At 49.2% G+C, this 17,616-nt stretch overlaps 4 protein-coding genes across 4 annotated transcripts; 1 reads left to right on the top strand and 3 right to left on the bottom strand.

The window, feature by feature from the left end:
* Positions 1-246: 246 nt before the first annotated feature.
* Positions 247-2,693, top strand: N7500_005039 (putative LPXTG-motif cell wall anchor domain protein; the record flags this gene model as incomplete). Its single annotated transcript, XM_056676184.1, has 2 exons — positions 247-726; positions 843-2,693. The coding sequence occupies 2 exons, from the start codon at positions 247-249 to the stop codon at positions 2,691-2,693; spliced, it is 2,331 nt and encodes a 776-aa protein (XP_056531184.1).
* A 2,760-nt stretch (positions 2,694-5,453) lies between these two features.
* Positions 5,454-6,679, bottom strand: N7500_005038 (KH domain-containing protein; the record flags this gene model as incomplete). Its single annotated transcript, XM_056676183.1, has 2 exons — positions 5,454-6,154; positions 6,289-6,679. 2 exons carry the CDS (start codon positions 6,677-6,679, stop codon positions 5,454-5,456), a joined length of 1,092 nt encoding a protein of 363 aa, XP_056531183.1.
* A 1,015-nt stretch (positions 6,680-7,694) lies between these two features.
* On the bottom strand, positions 7,695-10,216 carry N7500_005037 (Yippee-like protein; the record flags this gene model as incomplete). Its single annotated transcript, XM_056676182.1, has 7 exons — positions 7,695-7,919; positions 7,970-8,434; positions 8,492-8,588; positions 8,657-8,803; positions 8,866-9,038; positions 9,807-10,031; positions 10,118-10,216. The coding sequence occupies 7 exons, from the start codon at positions 10,214-10,216 to the stop codon at positions 7,695-7,697; spliced, it is 1,431 nt and encodes a 476-aa protein (XP_056531182.1).
* A 793-nt stretch (positions 10,217-11,009) lies between these two features.
* On the bottom strand, positions 11,010-13,930 carry ura7 (small subunit rRNA maturation protein UTP4; the record flags this gene model as incomplete). The annotated part of the gene is made up of 2 exons (XM_056676181.1): positions 11,010-12,811; positions 12,877-13,930. 2 exons carry the CDS (start codon positions 13,928-13,930, stop codon positions 11,010-11,012), a joined length of 2,856 nt encoding a protein of 951 aa, XP_056531181.1.
* Between the last annotated feature and the right edge of the window lie 3,686 nt (positions 13,931-17,616).

Raw genomic sequence — 17,616 nt, 5'->3', positions numbered from 1 at the left:
GCGAATAGTGAATAAAGGCTCGTCAATATTGAAATTTTCCCACACAGTATACCCGCATTGAAGATTCTGACAGGTCAAGTCCCTAAGTCCTTACTGACATCCTGCAACCATGAACGGTGCATATCTCTAACCCGTCGGAACTATACAATACTAGCTTTCCCCAGAATCGTTACTTGAGAGTCCTTCAGTCCTCCGTACTCTGTACAGAAGAAGTTGTACAGTGCTACTGAGAGGACAAAGTACAGAATGGCTGCAGGTTCCCGTGACCATTTTCAGCCCAACCAGGTCAATCAGCAACAATTCCAACATTTTCCTCACTCGCGTTCTTTGTCGTTGCACACTCGCTTCGACAGCCCCACCGATGAAACAGCCAATCTAACCACCAAACGCTCCCTGTTGCACCGCGCCCGGCGATCCGTCCTAAGCTTCAGCTCACCCAGCCCCCAAGCTTCTGAATCTCCCTATGCCTCGAAGAGGCCCAGACAGGACGAATTACACCAAGATCGCCCTGATGTGAAAAGAACAATGCCATCAAGCCTGGCTTATTCTGGAGCAACCAGAACCTTAAATGACAATGCTCGTTCTGTGAACGGTCTAAACGGTACTCGGACCGAAGACAAGTCTGCGATGGACGAGAGCCGCCCAAAGAATGAGGATGTGTTTCTGAACATTGCGAGAGCGGATTCGGGCCGTCGCGACTCGATAGGTCGCTCGGATTTTAGACGGGTAAGTGAGAATAATAGCGGATCGCATTCCTGATCGCTCGGGCATTCCATTGATCGTGGCATCCGCTCAATCCATTCTCGCGACTTTCCGATAGCTAACGAGAATCTATGAACTAGTCACGGCTTGGTTATTCTAGCCAGAGTCTACGGTCGCCAACGACAGATCAAACCCCCTCACCCGATCAGCGATACAGCAATATCGACAACCCCTTGCATCTCCAAAATGATTCCCCCACTACCCCCTACAGCTCCATGCACACACCGGCGTCATCTGCCCATCCTCTCGACGACTCAAGTCGCCTCCGCTATAGTAGCCTCGGATCCGGTGCGCGATCCGTTGTCGGTGTTCCACGAAGCCGGTTCAGCCGTACGAGCCCAGAAACTTCACCGCGCACACCTTCTGCTGCCGAGGAATTGGAGCGTCGATCCTCTCTAAATGATCCGCGCATCAATCGCCACTCGGGACTCTCCACGATTCGAAGCAGTCGACAGCCTTCGGGCTCTGAAGTGACCGGGCGACCGCGAGCCGATACAGAACGATCGCGCGCTGATGGAACCGAGTCAACATTGTCCACCACGGCCCCCTCGACTGTTTGGGACGAGCTAGATGATCTCAAAGATCGGATCAAAAAGTTGGAACTGACAGGGAAGCTACCTCCCTCATCTTCGGCGGCGATGTACACCCCTACCAATGAGAGACCGCGGACTGCCAACACTGCCGTTACCACCTTGTCCTCTTCGCCGAGGCAACGCCGCAAAACCAGCTCCTCAACAGCAGATACCGAAAATAACCCAGTGCACCCAATTCTGCAATCCGCATTGGCCAAGGCCAAAGTTGTTTTGAGCGGTGACGTGTACACCTCCCTCGAGGCGACGATAACCGATGCTTTGAACCTTTCCACCGCGTTGGGCGTCAATGCCGCACCGTCAGGCACCATGTCCGTTGTGAATGGAGGATACACTTCACCTGAACGACATGCCCGTCGCAAAGCGGACAGTGTGTGCCGTAGCCTGACCGAGCTTTGTCTAGCCTTGACGGATGAGCAGCTAAAGAATGTCCGACCGTCGTCCAGCCGCGACACAGGCGTGCAGCCCCAGTTATCGAATGGCACGGGGGTGGATGCTCGTATGTCCATACCAACCTATCAGCGAAATGGGACCCAGGAGCCCGAGGCCATTGAGCGGCGTCATAGCACGACTCGCATCTCCAGTCGCCTTGAGGCACGTCGTGCATCTCTAGTCAATACCAGCCCTGGAAACACGACGGATATGAAGCAGAGTCCAAGCCAATCTCCTGGCATGTCTAACCCAACCACTCGTCTCAATCGCATGTCGACTTCCCTCCGCAGCCGCAGGCAGACCATTGGTGAGGAAAGTGGAGAGGCCGAAAATCCACATAGTCGTTCAGTCTCTAGAGCCAATACAGTGATTGGCACATCGCTTCCTGCGCAAACCATACCTCCTCCTCGGCAACGACTCTCCCAAGGTCAGACTGTGTCCCGCTCCATTTCCAGTATGCAGCAGGACCAGAGCGGTCTAGGATACTCCCCCCGCTCCCCGCAATACCAATCGTCACAAATCCCTCAGTCGCAGACACAGCCATCAGAGCCTCGGACACCGACTCTCTCATCCAGTCTCTCATTCCGTAGAAGCTACATGAGCCCTGCTTCGTACACCCCTGCGACATCCCGCTCCAACATCCAAGCTGGGTCTCGCCGTTACGGCCTAACCCCTAGCTTCTCCTCCAATAACATACAGGCATCCCCCGTTGAAGAAACTCTGCGATTGCCCCAAATGGAACCATCCCAGACCAGAATCTCCACCCCATCGAGCAAAGTGGCAACCAGCTACACGCCAATTCAAACACCGCGACTGCGAACAAACAGCTTGGGGGCACGGAGATTTGGCCTTCGAAACCGTGTCTCGGCTACTCTCAACAATGTAAACCTCGACGACAGCATCGATTAACGTCCAGCCCCCCCCTCATATCCTCTGGCTGAATCCCATCATGCATGCCGTCGACAAATCCGGTTACGTTACCTTCAACTCTTTTACGCAGCGACCCCACATCTGATCCTCTTTCGGACATCTGCTTCGACATCGGCGTTCTCGTTATATGCATGTCTCATCAGTCACGGTCACCAGTCACGGCAGTTCATCTTTTGTCTGTCCACAGTTTCACAACATTGCCCTATGCATTCTAACGAATCTCCTCTGTATTCTTTGATCTGAGACGAATTCACGCTGTCAGCGTATTTGATATTCGTCTACGGGTATGACAGCAACGACACACCATCTCACCACCGCGGACTAGCATGTCTACAGGTGATTTGTCAAATTCATGTACAAAACCTACCATTGGCGGCGTCTCTATGTCCATAATACTCTACCGCGTGGCACTATCTCATTTGTGTACCCGCCCTAGGGTTTTTGATGTCACTTTACTTTTCTCTGTTTTTTTTTTTTTTTTCCTGTCTATTCTTTTGTCACATCTCTTGCTTGCAGGCACGTTTTGTATCTAGGTCTGTTGCCTGTGGGCTGGTCTTTTTTTTCCCTTATCTCTTTTGTCCGTGAGTCACTGATGAGAATTTACATGATGATGAAATGGAATGAAATGAGATATTCAAGATCTTGAGCACAGTCGTCTTTCGCGAAAAGGAAGCTCGAAGAGAGAGATATATAACTCAATACGGGATAGGACGTTTCTAGACAAAACCCTACCTAGCGTAGCGTCTGTAATTCAAAGCGATGCAATTTCACAACTTGCCCCTCAGACTCTTACTACGTAACTATATATAGGAGCGCAATAGAAAGTGGAAAAAAACGGCCGCAAGGGAGAATATACTATACGAAATGATATACCGTGTCTTCCTATTACAATCAACCTCTGTCTATCCATCACAGTCTTCTGCCACTTAGATGGATATTGACCTAATAGTTCTAGGCTTGTTCGATACTCCTAAATCTCTGGATAAAGCTGTTAAGGAATACGGTGAGTAGTAGATGTTAAGGTCAATATCACCGATAACGCAATCAAGGCTGTATTTCGACAGGTCTATGGATGTTATGATGCTTGAGAATGGTCTCGACCTTAAGCAGGTCTATCAGGATCAAGATCCGGGGTTCTTTATTGGAAAGGGCATCAAAATGGGTAATGCTCGAAGGTCTGTACAAGATATTCAGCGCTAGGTCGAGAGCGTGAAGAAAACGACCTATTTATGAAATAATTTAGCACGAACAAGTTAGTCGTTTTGAAGGCGCGACTTTTTCTTATTTTTGATTGATGATACCAGAACCCGGAGCTCTTAGCTGCTTCAATTGAATGTCATTATGTCCCAAAATTTTGATCTCGAGGTCTGCGATTCGGCCCATTATATCATCTAGTCACTCTAGAGACACTGTTGAAGGTCAACAATCATAAAGACGCTAGCCATGTTCACTCGAAGGGCCATCCACCGGCCATCATCTCTGCAGGGTGCTCCATTACGCACCAGAGGTCTTCCATGAAGCCATCCCATTGTGGGGATAGCCGCACCGACCAGTTGGCAATACAGGGGCCATAAGAGGACTCTATCAATCCATGGCAACTACGCTTCTCTCCATCGCCTGTGCCAATGTCTCCGAGCACACGGCACCCCACGTGTGGCCCACGGCATATATGTCAACCTATTACTGCTGACTAGAGCCACTCTTGCGGACCTAAGGACCGAAAGTTATATGCCCAGCTGGCAGTAAAGAATGACAAAGGCAATGGATAACCACGAGACTGTAGTACACTCTAATATGAACCAGTTGGACAGACCATCCGCACAAAGAGATGTTGGTAGATGTACCAAAGGGTCCACCTACATGTATATAAGAGATCACCCCCTAGAGTATTTCATCGGTTTCAGATAGTGGCAATGTCCTGATTGACATCTAACGCCAAATATTCATATTTGAGAACAGCCAAGGTAGTACGTAGCGAGGAGATACATGAAAGGGTAATTAGGAGACGAAAAGCGTTTTTTTAATTATTTCAAGGTTTCGTTTTCAAGGGTCAAGATACACCACAATAAGGAGAGGGTAGGGTTGGTAAAAGGTGATAGCGTTGCAGTAAATCAGGGATCGGAAGGGAACGAGAACAGGGTACATAAGTCGAGGAGATAAAGGGTAGAGGAAAGACAAGGATCAATATACGTCACCAGCTATGAGCTGGTGACATACAAGGTGGAACGATGACAAGGAGGAGGTAGAGACCGGGATGGTGGCGGAGAGGTCTGTGTTCAGGAGTCGAGGTAAAGACGGATTAAGGACATCACGGTGACAGTTCAGCTGGACGTGGGTAGCGAGGAAGGGAATGATGTGAGGCTGTTGGCATTGACAAAGTTGAGGGTTAGGATCGAGAGACATTCGGGCTGCGATTCAATTCAACGCACAATGGTCGATAAAGACCACACAATCTTGGTATCTAATACGCATGTGTACCCTCCATCCATCGCAGTGAACTTTTGCCTTTTTTTGTGAATGAGACGTGTGAGGCTAGAACCCCAGAAGAGAGCCGAGGAAGAAGATTTAAAGCAGAATGAAATAGAGGAATAAGAAGAAAATAAAAGAAGCGCTAGCACATGACCGCCGTTGATCGTGACCGACAAGTCTCCAAGGAAGTCGTAAGGTCAGAGAACACAAAGGAGCCCTGCTAGGACCGTCTCATCCGCACACACACACACAGAGAGGATCCCAGAGGATTTACTCCTGGGGAAGCTGGCTGCGGCGAGTCTTCTCAGCCTCTAGGTTTTCATAGAGAAGGTACAGGGCCTTTTCGTTAGCCTGAGCACTTCCCATGATGGTGAACATGCGCTCGCCAGTCTCGTCATGAGGAGCCTTGGCGATCGAAATGCGAGCGCCAGAGCTTCGGCGGATCTCCGTGATTTTGGTTCCGCCTCGGCCAATGATGCATCCAACCATGTCAGCAGGAATGCTGATGTTCTGGGTCTGGATCTCCTCGCCATCTTCCGTAACCAGGGGATAGCCGCGGTTTCCAGCATCGGAGTTAGACCGGCGGTTGTAGCTGCCATCGCTGAAGTCGGCACCATTGCCGGTGCGGTTGTACTGACGGCTGTTGCTGTTGTTCTGGTACCCATTTCCAGCCGGGGGGTTGTTGTTGATTGGCTGCGAGCCGCTGAGAGAAGCGCGCACTGCGGGGTTGTAGAGAACAGTGCCGGTTCCACGCTGCCAGTCGTCAAGCAGACACTTGCCAATTTCCCAGATGGCCTTCTCGATGCCCTCGGGGGTACCCTGGACCTCAACAATGCGCTCTGTAGATTGGGGGAGCATTTCCTTCTGCGCGACCATCCGAACGCCGGATGCATCCTGAATGTGTTTGATCTTCAGACCCTGTCGACCGATGATGGTACCCATCTGGTTGTGGGAGATCAGAAGGCGAATGGCTGAAGAAAGTCAGAAAAAGGCTCGGATTAAAACGAAAATTTTCGGGTCCTCTGTATGGGTCCTTTAATTCCCCATACAGAAGCACGAATCCAAATCAACATATCGGAGAAACAGAACTAAAGACATCACTTACGGTGGGTCCCATTGTTAGAGACAATGCCGCCCATGCCCATCTGCGGGGCACCCTCCAAAAGACCCTTTGCCACGATCGCATAGGCCCGAGCAAGCGAGCGCAGTTGACCAGTAACGGTCAGGACACGGTCATGGACACCGGGAACTACCTTGCTCACACCGGCCTTGACACCGGTCTCGTCGCGGAGGTCGGCAACGTTCTTGCCAGCCTTGCCGATGATGACACCAGCCTCCTTGGAAGAGACAATAGCACGCAGAGTCAGCTCAGCGATAGCATACTCCTCCTCGGTCTTGAGGGGGGCCTCGAGGTCACCCTCGGCGACGTTGTCGTTGAAGTTATCGGTCATGGGCTCGTCCACGACGGTGGTTTGGTGAATCTCAGTAGAATCCATTTTTGTTGATAATCGATGGAGGTGGGGGAGAAGCGGTTTGAAAGAGTCGAGTGGCGGGATAGAAGGTTTCTTTTAAGACCGTACGGTCGCGGGATGCGGACGGTACAGACTTCACATTCAAATAGTGGCAAAGTCAGCTTTGCAACAGAGGTAGAGACAAGTGCGCATGAGACATACGCAGATGCGCAAGCTGAAGTGGGGGAAATGCGTGAACTGGGATCGAACTGCTAGAGGACTCACAGAGGGAGATTAGGAAGCGGAGAAATGGATTGGAGGGGAAAGCGGTAGAATCTCGGGTTAAGAGAGAGGGAGAGAGAGGAGAAGAGAAGTGAATAGGAAAAGCACCCGATGAGAGAAGGGGAAAAGGGGAGAAGAGAGAGAGAAAGGAAGAAGGTGAGGAGAAAGATGGAGATGTGAAAGAGTTGAAGAGGTTGAAGTTGAGTGTTTTGCTTTAAGCGGAGACCTATGAAAATCTACCTCTTTTTTTATATGACCTCTTCTTTTTTTATGAGTTTTTTTTAAAAAAATATTGGTATTCTTCTTTTGCTTATTCTATATTATATTACTTCTTGGTGATATATAGAGGGAAATTGAGATATATACCCCCCCTAGGATAAACGTACCCCCTCCCTGCCTGAGCTTTCAGGTGGAAGTTCCTAATTGGGTACCGCTCCTGCCTTGACACCTGGTTCTGCCTACCAGTTCTTTTACCGCCTTCTGACTTCAGATGCCGCTTTTTGTGAAAGTCCCCATGTAATCTACATGTAACAAGACACCAGATACCTGTCATTTACATTTAAATCACTCATGATTTCAAGTCATGGGAACAAACATTTTTCATGTTCAAAATGCAGGCCTTTGTGCTATATAAACCCAGCATTAATGATGGACAGAATACATGGCAGAAAGAAATATGGAGTGGCAGAAACATGGGGCAGAATTTTAACCAGGAAGGCGGTATGTCTAATCCAGACCGGGGGTATCTGTATCAACACCCTATATAGTTAGGTATTCTCTACTGATCAGCCTGGAATATCACCTTTTGCACCTGCATCTTGTTGAATATCTTATAGCCCTCCACTGCCTGTGAGAGAGGCATAATATGATCAGCCATGAAGCCAAGCTTATGTTGATTCCTCTTGAGCACTTCTAGAGCCTGAGGAGCAACAGACCGAACAGGGCATCGCCCCATCTGGACAGTGAGGTTCTTGGAATAGGCATCATTTCCATCCCAGGGAATCTGAGTATCTCATTAGCAGAAATACTATAACCAAATCCAGATCTACTTACCTCTCCATTGTGAACACCCACACTGCTAATAGTTCCCCAAGGCCGCAGCAGTTCAAAGCCAGTGCGCAAGGCAGGACTCAGCCCAACGACTTCAATGACAGCATCGGCACCACGCCCATTCGTCAGCTCCTGAACACGCTTGTCTAGACCAGCCCGGTCCAACTGGAAGTTCCATGGCTCAGCACCGAGTGACTTGGCAAGCTCTAGTCTCGACGGGACCGAGTCAATTGCCAAGATATGCTTGGGTTTGTACTCCAGAGCGTTGATGAGCGCACAGAGACCGACAGGTCCACATCCAATGAGGACTACTGTTTGTTCCGCAATCTGCTCTGGGGTCGAGTTCTTGAATGCATTGTTGGCTGCGAACCAGCCTGTGGGGAAGATATCTCCCATGAGCACCAGATATTTTTCATCAACGCCCTCGGGGGCTTTCATGACGGAACCCTCAGCATTCGGGATTCGGGCCTATTGAGTCTTGATATCAGAATATCGACCCAATGCATGATATACCTAGAAACTCACATATTCAGCTTGTCCGCCGTTCAAGCTGTCACATCCAAAAAGTTCGTTCTTATTACAGCGAGAAGACCACCCTTGCTTGCAGTAGAAGCATTCGCCGCTACCATGATATCAGCACAACGCCCCTATAGTTGCGCAAAACGACCATCTGGTGAGCATACAACTTACCAGGAAGTAGTAAATGCAGTGACGACCCGGTCACCCTTTTGGAGAGTCTTGACGGCACTGCCCATCTCAACAATCTCGCCCACGAACTCATGGCCCATGATGAATCCCGTTCCTGCAGGCTCCACGCCACGGAACACGTGCAACTCACTATCGAATATTACGAAAATTAGCACCGATGCCCCTTCCAAATGAGTATAGATCAATCCCACCTTCCACAAAGCGCGGTATATCCCACTTTGACTACAATATCCTTCGGGTTTTGCACCTTGGGAATAGGCCTCTGTTCAACAGCCACCTTATAGGGGCCGTGGAACACGACCGCCTGCATCATACCAGAATCTGAGGGGGCAGGAGTCATTCTAACGATGTCAATCCCCACTCTCTTACAAAAAATTTCCGGTAATTGAAATCTGATCGCAGAGACTTACTTTGGGATTTGGTGGGGGACTTCGGAGATTGACCTTTGCTACGATGATAATGAATACTGCTAAATCTCTTCAATATCGAACGATCAAATTGCAGACGGATCCGAATGGGATGAAAGAAGGCTATTGACTAATTTCTCCAGTTTTAGGCTTCTGTGCGAATCATCTGGTGGGGCTGGTAGACTGTGCCCACAGTGGTTGGTATCCACTGAAAGCGATGCCGAAATTAGGATACAAAGTAGATGGACATGGTTGATTTTCCAATACGACGGTCCCCTTCTATACGATATATGTGTTCGCAGATATAAATCCAAGCAGGCTATGAATCCTATAGTTTGTTGATGCTACGTGGAAGAGAGATAAACCATCAAACTGTATTCCAAGGACACACCAGAAAGCTCAGCATGGCACTCAAGTCCTGCTCTGCATATGTGTAGCTGGTTCCTGTTCTGGCTGGCCCAAGGAAACCATACAAAAAAGGCCAAATGCTCCTTATAACGCCTTTCGCAAACACCAAAGCTGGAAAAGAGGAAGCAAAGCAAGCCGCAAGAATCAGTCTCGAAAAGCATGAAAACGCAAGAATGCCCAGAGAATGCAAAGAATGCAATCCCATCTTTATCATAAACCCGAAAACTGGCCTGTCAGATGCACGAATTGAAGATCAAGATCGTCACACATGAGGGCCATCGCATGAGTGGAAGGAAGGATCACTCCCACTAACAAACGACGCAGAATAGCTCCTCCTCGAGGATGAACTTGCCCTCTTTGTATTTCTCGCTGCTCTCGTATGCCTTGTCGTATTTCCACCCTACCGTTTCCTTGCACTGTCTGCAGGCGATGTCGCGGACAATATGTCGACCTGTCGTCATGCTGCGCTCTACAGCTTCGCCTTGCGTGACGTTGACAACTTTATTGAAGAGATATGCTTTGCCGTGCTGGCCTCGGAAGTTCTAAGGAGTCGAAGGTCATGGATCAGTAACAGGTTATTCATAGCAGGAGGTGTGTAGGAAGAGTAGGATTTAATGAGTTATCATACCCGACTCATGATGTCGTTAAAATCTGCCAGATGGGTCTTGCATCCCTTACACCCGAAAATCTTGTTGGCAGTCAAGTAGACGTTGTATGAGAGACCCATGGTGGCTGTGTAGTTATGCGGTTATTGCCGGAGAGGCGTAGGATCTGAGAGTGCAGTCGTGGTCCTGAGAGGTGAGTTCGATGCAGCAGAGTGCTGACACTTGAATCTAGAGGGGGATATGCGGGCCCTTTATTGAAAAGGGGCAGCGTGTTTGCCTGCTTTCTTCGATATGGAGTAGTAGTTGGGCCCGCCCTGACTTCGATTTGGGAGGACCTCTGCCGTAGTCCTGCTGTTGACCCCCCTAGTAGCTTTGGGCCTTTATGCTTTGTCAAGTGTAAGGTTTCAAAATTTATGAGAAAGTATGCTCCTGGTCTTGCAGAGGGTCTATGGAAGAAGGAGGATGTGTCGGACTTCACAGCCCTGGAGCTGACGTGTGGACGATAAGCCGATAAGCGGATCGGGAGGAGAATCGGGATTCACGGAGACAGGAGATGGGTTGGGGTACTTTTCAAAAAGATCAGCTGGCTCAGGGTGTACAGATGTTTCAAAGGTCAAGTGAGCTGATCCCAAGTGAGTTCGGAGGCTTTGAAGTAACCGTGCCTGAGGCCCCGCACTTGGTCTCAAACCCCCGAAAGCTCCCTTTGTCACTTCACTTGAGATGTTTAGATCTACATAGGAAATACGAGACTGCACTGGGTATAGACAAGTTATTTGGGGTAATCATCAATCCAGAATCCCTGTACATAAGGCGCCGGTAACATGCGCTCCTCCAAGTATGCTCAAATGACAAAATTACATGTCTGAATCAGCTGCATTCTAATTTTTACAGAAAGCCCTTTCACATCTCTCTGCTTCACTCGTAATCCTTTACATAACGACCGGGCAGCTCAATGTCCCACATAGGTCGCTCCACCACTGCAACTTCCAGCATCCCACTCGGGCTCTGGTCGTCGGAGCCGTCATCTGCCAAGGTGTTGAGAGGTACGATGCCGAGGATATCACGGTACTTATAGGTGTGCCACCACCGACGTGTAGGCTGAACTGAGGCACCGTTAACCTCCACGAGTTGCTTCTTCGGGGTATCGCCAGCGCCATTGGCACCAAGGAGTGATTGGTGCTTCCGAGATCCCTTCTGTGGGGTTCCAGTTTCGACCACGGTTCCATCTCCACGTCGTAGGCGGGCGAGGGTTGACTCATTGGTGGCTGCAAAGGTCTCGTCGTACTCGTAGGCTTCGTCATCTTCGCCTGGGACACGGGTACGTTCCTTATCCAGCGCAATCCATTCTCCTTGTGATTCATCGCTGCCGACGATCTTGCGGACCTTGGTGCCAAAGTGGATATCCATCTGTGACTGGGGGATTCGATCACCGGCACCAGTGTTGTGTTTCCTCCGTTCATCTTCATCGTCATCGAGGGCTTCGCGCTTGCGCTTCGATGCCTTGGCAAGCTGACCCGCGGTCTTGCCCTCTTCGATTCCAGCTTCAGCCTCCTCGGGGGAGGGGAAATCTTGGAGCAGATCAAACATCCACAGCCATGATGCTCCGTAGAGCCAGAGGCGCTCGCGGCCCTCAAAGAGATCCCACATGCAGCCCATAGCTCGGTCCTTGACTCCTCGGAACTCTGCAGGAAGGTATGCCTTGGGATTGCGTCTTGACCAGTCGGATAATTTGCCGTCCCGGGCGTCGAATTCGATGAGCTGGTGCTCACTTGTGAGGACCATCAGCCGAGCTTCGCCAGTCTGATGCGTGGCATTAGCCAGACGCTTTTGTGTGGGGGCAGAATTGGGACGGAAGGACAACAAGGTAATGCCAGACTTCATACGAGGAATTGGCGATTCAATGGCAGCGGTAGTCCAGCGCTCGCCCTCAATTATGACATCCTCGTCCTCATCATCGGATGAATCATCGTCAGAATCCGAGGCTCCGTTACGCTTGACCGCAGCGTTTGCGGGTGCTGTCGCTTTTTCCAGGACCCAAGTGTCGACACAACCAGAGATATCGCCACTCGCCAGAACCTTGCCGTCATCTGAAAACACTACAGAACGTATCGTTCTCTCATAGTCACCCAATGTTCCGTGGGATGCCTTTTCGTGTCGTACGTGACGTGTGGCTCTCTTGAGCTTTGCAAATTGTGGCATCACCTGAGGCTTCTCATTAGATACAGAGGTTTGCTGGATCCTTGCCATGTATATGTCGCTGTTGGGGCGAACAACCGAAAGCCATCGGCCGTCAGGGGAGATGGACACAAGGCGAGCGCCTTCATCGGAAAGCACCTTGGGAACTTCGATCTTCTGGATGCGCAGAGCACCCTTCTCATCGCCCTTTCGCCGACGGAGAGAGAACAATTTGACCTCAGCAATGGTTGCGATGGCGAGTGTCTTGCCGTCTGAGGACAGCATTGCGGATGAAATGTTTTCCTCGCCCTGTATCAGGACCTTTCCGACCAGCCTATGCCGTTGGCCATCAATGTTCTCATGCAAAGACGCAGGGCCTCGAGACACACGCCACAAGCTCACTTCTCTGTCCCAGAAACTCATAACCAAACGAGACGACGGCGCGGAGGTGAGCTGGGGAATCTGCGGGAGACTCGAAAGCTTGCGGTGATGTTCCTTTCCAAATTCACGAAGAGGAAGAACGATCGGTGTTGCGTCGGGACCTTTGGGCGAAACAGGTTAGCATCTCTAAGGACACGTCGAATTACAATGGGGGAAGTTTACATACCTCCAGACACAGCAATACTGATGTCCTTTGTCTCGTAGACAGCAAATGTCTTGACGTCGTGGGTATGGTAACGACGATGCATGATCTCAGCCCAGCGAGCCTTCTTGTCGCCCTTCTCGCCCTCCTTCTTGCGGTAGACGACCGTCCTCTGATCGGCACCACCACTGATAACAGTGTCTCCATTGGCACTCACTGCAATATCAAGAGTATCGGCGAGATGACCCTGTATCCGTTGAACGAGAGAATAGTTCTTAGCATCCCAGAATCGAATTTCACCAGCAGAATCACCGGAAACGATCGTGCCATCCGGGAGACATTTCACCGACCAAACAAGCAACTCCTTCGGACCACCAGTAGGACCTTTGCCAAGAGAGATCGTACGCAGCAGCTGACCGGTGCGAATATCGAAAAGACGGATAGAACTATCAGCATAACCGGCAACAATGGTATTGCGGTTCTGGAAGGTGACACTCAGGACGCGCGCTCTTTTCGTTGAGGGACGCATTAGGCGCAAAAATTTGAGATCATTATCGGCAGTAGACAAAATGACAATTGACCCATCCGCACATCCTGCAGCGAGGTGCTGACCTGTGAACTCGCCCTCGGCGGGAGGAATCATCTTTCCGTCTTTGCCCTTGGTCGCCTGCCAGCGAGGCTGCGCAGCAAGACACCAAATCTCTCCATAGTTTCCACTGGAGTGGCGCAAGGGGCGGCCATTCTCAAGATCCCATTCGGTGACAGCAGTAGAGTATCCAATGCTAAACAGACGCAGTTTTCCCGGTAATTTGGCGCCATCTGGGCCGTCTTCCTGGGGATCCAGGGTCCATGCAAGTCCTTCAATACTTCTATCCTTGCCTCCACGCATCACGGTCTCCTGGAACCAGGCGCCGCGCATCGGGTTCCATATTTCGATATCACCGTTCGCACGACCGATCGCGAGTCGGAGGGTGGGTACGCCACGTCCAGCTAGATCTGCTGACGGGGGATGCGAGAATGCAAGTGCATTGATCGCTTGTGGATTATAAGAAACGAAACGGCAACGGTGGATATCCATGTTTGAAGATAAGGGCTTCGAAGCCAGAAAGCTCGTTTCGGATGTTTTTAAACGTTGTGCAGATCAGAAATGGGGTGCTGAAGATCAATTCAGAAATAATTCAGCTCGGGCTGTAAAACCAGCCTTTAGACAGTCATCTCTTAAACACAAATGGGTGATTATAGCGTGGTGCCGAAGCTTTCCTTGCGACTGTTGCGCTGCCGCTTTTTTTTTTTCTGTAGATAATTTTTAGCGGCCGGAATATCTTTACTAGTCTGGTATGTTTTCCCGGGGTCACGTGTACATGATGAGCTGTATGGTGCCCTGTAAATCAGGCCAACATTCAACGGAACACTCATGAGAAGAGCAAGCAATAACGATGATATGCCTCTGTGGATAGGAAGTCTCCCGCCCACCGGGTGTCTCATTGGTAGAATTTCATTTTCAAGGTGGGAAGGGAGAATTTCCCGAGGTCTAATATCTAGGCACATACCAGGGTCTCAGATTCAACATTGAAGTATACACTTGTACAAGGACAGAGTTGACACACGTATGGTCGAGTAAATTCAAACAGCACATAGTCAACAGCTACTATATTTCCGATGCACTCTCCCTGCGCACGGAAAAAAAGTTGTTTCTGAACACTGTGTTTATGCAACATCACGAGTGTTGGGAGATATCTTTGAACTTGCTATTGCAACTCCCCATCACAGGAAGAGACGAGTGGATTTCAAATCAAATAACCGACAAGAAGGGGCCAATAGGCACTCTACCCATCCACACACTAGATAAGAAACAGACAAGAGTTAACATTCAGCAACCTGACTTGATCATGTTCCAACCTGTATCAAGGGTATGCAGCGAGACCATTGGACATGCGAGCAAGTTTCGTCGGCGTAAGTTAAACAACTCGGGATGTAGCCCAGTTTTGAATTTCAGTGGCGTAGCAGAAACCGCAGTGTACTCTTCGCGGCCATTGTATGTATATTGAGATTATCATAGCAGCTGCAAGGGAGTCAGCGGGAAATCTGCCCCAAAAATGCAGGTTCAGCTGAATATGTCAGCGCAAGTAGACAAATTGGGCCACAAGCAACGCAATCTGCAGCCAATAGCCACATGTAATCGCGAATGGGTGCGACAGGTTCCTATCGGTATCTCCATCCACAGAAGGTAGAGGCCGTTCATCGACGGACTGCCACGTCAGAAGCAGCCATCAATTTTTTAGCTTGTCAGTCCATTGTGGCTGATTGGAAAGTAACGTCTCATCCTTGCTTATGTATCAAACTCCTGAGCCCGCTAGAGACACATACAGATAGACTCTCTGATAGGTCGTGACAGTACTTAGCTCTGCAGCGAACAACCCACATCCAATCGCCATGACAACATATTACTGGATGAGCATGAACGAGCTAAAGGGCAGCAGAGGCTGAGATGGACTTGCACACCATCATTGGACGATCTCGAATCAAAGTGCGGGTAAGGCAACCTCGGCCAGACCGATGATGACATTTGCTGCGGTAGGCCTGATGGCGCAGTTCAAATTCTATGTGAGTGTGCATTCCGAGTGTATACTGTGTGCCGTGTTTCTATGCCGTCATGAAACATTGAGTTCCCAGGGAAAATAGCCTGCGGGTTGCATGGCGGGATTTCACTCCCAGGCAACAGCTGCGGGGGTGGCTATTGGAGACCCCCTGTCAGCATGGGCTCGGACCCATCTTCGGGCGCATTTCGCTTGGGATTTGCTGATATGAGTGAACAATTGTCCTGTCATTGATTTGGACGATCACGTTCATGTTGTTCTTCGGTAAAAAGTAGCCATTGATTTGGTTCATCCTTCGGGGTTGTGGTTGGCTTGGACCGAATTGCTGCGACCAAGGCCCATCAAACTCAATTAGATTGTTTCTCGTACTCCGAATGCTGCTTGATTGTCCCTGTTTTCATGGGAGGTACAAGTCAGGTCCACATATGTGTATGTATCCAGCTGGAATGGATCGCGTTTGAAGGCATCCCGTCCACAGTGGAACTCTTCGGTAGACCCGATAGTCGTATGTTGTACATTGTACCTAGGCCACATGGGTGATATTATTTGTCAATCTGGTAACCCCTGATAGCGCAGCCTGGAATCGCGTGCTTGGAGTAGAGGGCACAGACACGGCGTAGTGAGCTTATAGTTCACGATTCCAGGGTTCCAGTCGGGCTATCATCTTCATCGGACTCTACTTGGTAATTTTCCAAGAGGGCATCTGGGCCAATGTTTGGATTGATTGGATGAAAAATAAAAAATGGTAGATCGGCAACATATGTATAGAATTAATACCAGTCCAAAGTGATAAACACGAGAATTGACTGGGATTCGCGCCAAGATTGAAAACAATCGTCCCCTTAGGAGAACGTTGACCGAGCGGCCGACCGCATGTGCCTCTTCCAGTTTTTTGTGACAAGAGAATCAAACGAGTACCTCGTTTTTCCCATATATTGAAAGAGAGCTGCCATTGACTGGAAACTTTGAGCCCATTGCAAAGTTTCACTATCAAGCGAACGCGCAATACAGAAAGTGAGAAGTGTGGAACGCGAGCCAGGCAATGACGGCATAGACAAATTAATGCCGAGGCTATTGGAACCACTAATCCCTAAGAGAGATATGGCGCACAAATGTAGTTCGTATTAATTGTACTAGTTGTTTTGTAGGCGTTCGGATTCAGTGTTCGCATCAAGTCTGTACAAGGCAATAGCGTACTCTGTACAGATCAATTTATCCTCTTTCGGACAGCATACTTGTATATCGTACATTGTACTTACAGTAACCGATACTTACATTGCAAATTGTAAAGCTTCAAGGTGGATCTTTTTCTTTCCTTACACGGGTAATCTCCACTATATTTTATGCCCTAATCCCCGTCAGGTTTAGCGACGTAGCAGCCTTAAAGCTCCGGTTACCTTTCCAGAAAGAACTGTCAAGATATCTGTATCAGAATACAACATAGGTCCATTCCAATTGATCCAATTTGAAAGATTTCAATGTTGGATATGGAGTAGTGTCCGGCCAGATTATGATAGACAGTGGCAAGTTCAATATTGAAAAGCTAAAGAAAAAAGGGGCGGGGAAGAAGGGGAGTGAAAAAAAACCGGCTAACCATGGATTGAGCCTCTGCCCCAAGTGTATGAACCATAAAGAGTCATGTCTCGAATTCCCGATCCGCATGGATAAGTAGCATTCTTATTCCCAGCGGAGCTTAAAGATTTAGCCTTGAAGAATTGATTCACCTTGGAGAATGCTAGTTAAGATGTTCTAAAGATACTACAGAAATCCGCGAATATCTATCCCGAAATTAGATGTACGTAAATCCGAGGCACTCCTTTATATTAATTGCAGGCCTTGTAAGTATTTTAGATGAACTTCATGCACCTTGTCCACTACCCTGAAAAGCTCTCCAGCTTAAGGATCAAGAGAAGAAAAAAAACCTGTGTAGTGGAGCTGTTTGTCACTAAACACAGAAAAACCTTTGTGACAGTTGTTATAACTCCCCGCAGAGGGGCCACGAAACATCGATTTTTCACCGGTCATGGATGCAGGTTTTTTGCCCGGTACGCACAGAACTCAATATGTTGAAAGACGGAATTTGGTTGCGACATACAGCCCCGAAGAGTCTCGTCTGACATTCAGGAATTTAGATATCTAGACAGCAATTCTAAGTTTCTAACTTACC

The sequence above is a fragment of the Penicillium coprophilum genome, assembly GCF_028826855.1.
Source record: "Penicillium coprophilum strain IBT 35676 chromosome Unknown utg000004l_segment0_segment0, whole genome shotgun sequence".
Taxonomy (NCBI): Eukaryota; Fungi; Ascomycota; class Eurotiomycetes; order Eurotiales; family Aspergillaceae; genus Penicillium; species Penicillium coprophilum.
This window is presented reverse-complemented; position numbering and strand designations above follow the sequence as displayed.